The following is a 2,985-nucleotide window of genomic DNA, read 5'->3' on the forward strand; positions in this document are numbered from 1 at the left end:
GACAAGCTTCGTAAAGTTCAGGACATGAATGAAAGAACCACACGTGGAACACATGAGACGTCATTTTGACCAATGTGGTGCTGCTCCATGCTATTTTGGTATTGAAATTTCATCCAACATGAAGAGATTAATATCAACTTACCAGAAATCCTAATTTAATTTTCATCTATGCACCAAACTGAATATATGTCAGATTTTCTTTGCAACCTGATCATACCGTTCTACTGAACAATATGAAATTAGAACCGCAATATATAATTCCATAATAAATAAACCCCAATTTATAAAATACTAATGAATAAACGAGATAAAGAGATCGATTAATTTCGATTATTAAATTTGATTGAGATGGTACTGTATATATATTTACGTAATCCATTTCTGTAAACAAAATACTTAATTAAATTGATCACCAGACAAATCTAGCTATAATATAGAAAGTACTCAGAAACTTAAATTTTCCTCATTCTAGTTGGAATTACATGAAAGATAAGATGTGCTTTCACAGATCTGATTGTTATTACAGACACGAAGAAACCAATAAAAGAAAGAAGCCATATTTTGATGCCCTATTTGCTAGAGCCGAGAAAGTCACGGCCAAAATGTCAAAGCACCTTTCCAAACTTTTACTACCTTTTCATGGAGGTTTCAGGAGAACTTTGTGAAAGATACAATTCAACCCATGTGTTGGAGGAGAAAAAAAAAATACTACATAAAGGTACATTTTAGGCTGTAATCAAGAAATGGATGATCAAGGAGACCAGTCAATACGGAACAAACACGACTGTGCTTAAAGTGGCAGGAACACTGGATCCAATTGCAGTAGAACACTGTTACAGTTCCGAGTTTCATAGTCCTAAGATTCCAATTCAGCAATAAAACCTGACCCAAAATCAATTCAGTCCAACAATCATGGTTGCAAAAGAGAACCCCAGCTTGGAAGAGAAATTATTTAAAACTAATAGCATATATAAGAAGTCAGTGTGAACGTGCAACTAGCTGCAGAACAATTGAAAAAGAACTCTAAATGAGTGAATTCATTAGTTTTTTTTTTTTTTTTTGTGAAATCCTGAAATCAAATCCTCTACTGGTACAAATATACACCACCCATGTACAGTGCTGCTATTGTATCGGCCTGAAGTAACTCAAATCTCCAAAAGCAGAATCTTGTGGTTGTGGTGTCCCTTCATAGTCAGAAACCAAAGGGGGATAAACATTAACCAAAGAACTTATGTCTCCCCAGCTAGCGCTTTCACAAGAACTAGTAGTAGTAGTCCCTGCAGTGCTAGCATTGACCATGTCCATTCCATAAAATCCATCCAACCCATTTAGTTGTTGTTGTGGATTGTTATAGCCAAACTCTACCTCACATGGGAAATTTTCAAGCCCTTGAACCATGTTTGTCAATTGAGTACAAGTACTGCCAACGGAATTGGTAGTTGTTGACGAAGTAAGCATACTCATTGAGTTTGCATATAGTTGATCTTGAGGCGAGGAAATGATATGATTATCAATGGGATATTGAAAATCAGTGGTGGTGGTGGTGAGGTTTGGTTGTTGATGATTGTCTGAAAATCTTCCTCCTAGTTTGATCAGAAAATTTGTAAGAGCTGCTTGGTCCTCAAGAGGAGGAGGGTATTGGGCTGCACACACTATTGGCACTGCCACAGGGAGCTCTACAGGCCAATATGGGCTCTGGTTCATGGCCCCAGGAACCATAAAATTCTCATAGCTCTCTCTCTTCATTTCTTGCTTAGCTCGCCGAGCCTGTGCCTGAGCGTGAGCGTGAGCCTGAGCCTGAGCCTGTTCCTCTTTGCGTTGCTTTCCTAGGAGCTTCTTCTTCAGCCTTGTGTTCCAGTAGTTCTTTATATCATTATCAGTTCGCCCTGGTAATTGACCAGCGATGATGGACCACCTACAAACAACAACAACAAAAACAACATCATTTTCAGTGTGTCTGAGTCCATACGAAATTATTATTGTGCACAAAATTGGTTAGAAGGGTTGTCAAAATTAACAAGATTAATTAATGATGTACCTGCTTCCAATACTAACATAGAGGCTGCAAATAATGTTTTCTTCTTCCTCAGAAAACCCTCCATGCTTAATGTTTGGTCTGAGATAATTCAACCATCTAAGGCGACAGCTCTTCCCGCATCTCTTAAGGCCTATATACATAGAGGATATATATGCAAGCTTGAATAAACTTTATTTGGATTCTAATATACAGAAGAGAAGTGAAAACCATAATAAACAAGGTTGATTGATTTATAATTACCTATCTTCTGCGGCAAGGCTATCCAGTTTCCACCTGTGCCATTCTGCTCAATGTAGGCCTTGAGTGTGGCATCTTCCTCAGGTGACCAAGGGCCTTTCTTCACATTGGCTTTGTCACAGCAAGGAGCTCTCCCCATGTTTGTTTTTGTGTTCTTGTGAGGTTCAAGTAAGCTACAATTCTCTCTATAATTATAACTTGATGATTGTGTTCAAGATAATGTAATATATATAAGAGAGAGAGAGAGGGACTATAATAGCTGGAGGAGGAAAGACATGGAAGGGTCACAAGATTTCAAAAAGGTAATGAGAAAAGATGAGCCTTATTTCTATAATATAATGAAAAAAATTAATAAGTGGCAGAACGGGAGACCAGGGTTTTTCTCATTTGTCTTTCTTATTCCAGAATCTAAAACATATGTCCGCCATCCACCTTGACTCACTCTCTCTCTCTCTCTCACTCATAGATAGGGTCATTATACATCTTAATTTGTATGATGATCATGATGTGCAATTTATGTGGACCCAAGTTACTTGAGGGTTAAAGATTCAGCCATCAACTTTGTTGAATGTTTCCTCAGTTATGCCTAGATGAGTAATGTAATGGGCTAGCTAGATATATACGCATGATAGAGAATATGCTTATATCACCTGTGACCAATGGAGAAACGGGCTCTCATCACATCAGTAAATCATAAGGAAAATTTTTAG

At 37.7% G+C, this 2,985-nt stretch overlaps 1 protein-coding gene across 1 annotated transcript; it reads right to left on the minus strand.

The window, feature by feature from the left end:
* Nucleotides 1-948: 948 nt before the first annotated feature.
* Nucleotides 949-2,700, minus strand: LOC126732959 (transcription factor RAX3). Its single transcript, XM_050436046.1, has 3 exons — nt 2,279-2,700; nt 2,039-2,168; nt 949-1,915 (listed from the first exon to the last, which is right to left on the minus strand). Exons 1-3 carry the CDS (start codon nt 2,412-2,414, stop codon nt 1,123-1,125), a joined length of 1,059 nt encoding a protein of 352 aa, XP_050292003.1. The 5' UTR covers nt 2,415-2,700; the 3' UTR covers nt 949-1,122.
* Nucleotides 2,701-2,985: the final 285 nt, after the last annotated feature.

The sequence above is a fragment of the Quercus robur genome, chromosome 6 (assembly GCF_932294415.1).
Source record: "Quercus robur chromosome 6, dhQueRobu3.1, whole genome shotgun sequence".
NCBI classification, from domain to species: Eukaryota; Viridiplantae; Streptophyta; class Magnoliopsida; order Fagales; family Fagaceae; genus Quercus; species Quercus robur.

Bases quoted from the DNA above. Each gene is read 5' to 3' on its own strand.
- LOC126732959 (XM_050436046.1), bottom strand. From the start codon at position 2,414: ATGGGGAGAGCTCCTTGCTGTGACAAAGCCAATGTGAAGAAAGGCCCT. The intron at 2,169-2,278 runs GTAATTATAAAT...CTATGTATATAG, and splicing joins AGCCTTGCCGCAGAAGATAG to GCCTTAAGAGATGCGGGAAG. The intron at 1,916-2,038 runs GTACATCATTAA...TGTTGTTTGTAG, and splicing joins TATGTTAGTATTGGAAGCAG to GTGGTCCATCATCGCTGGTC.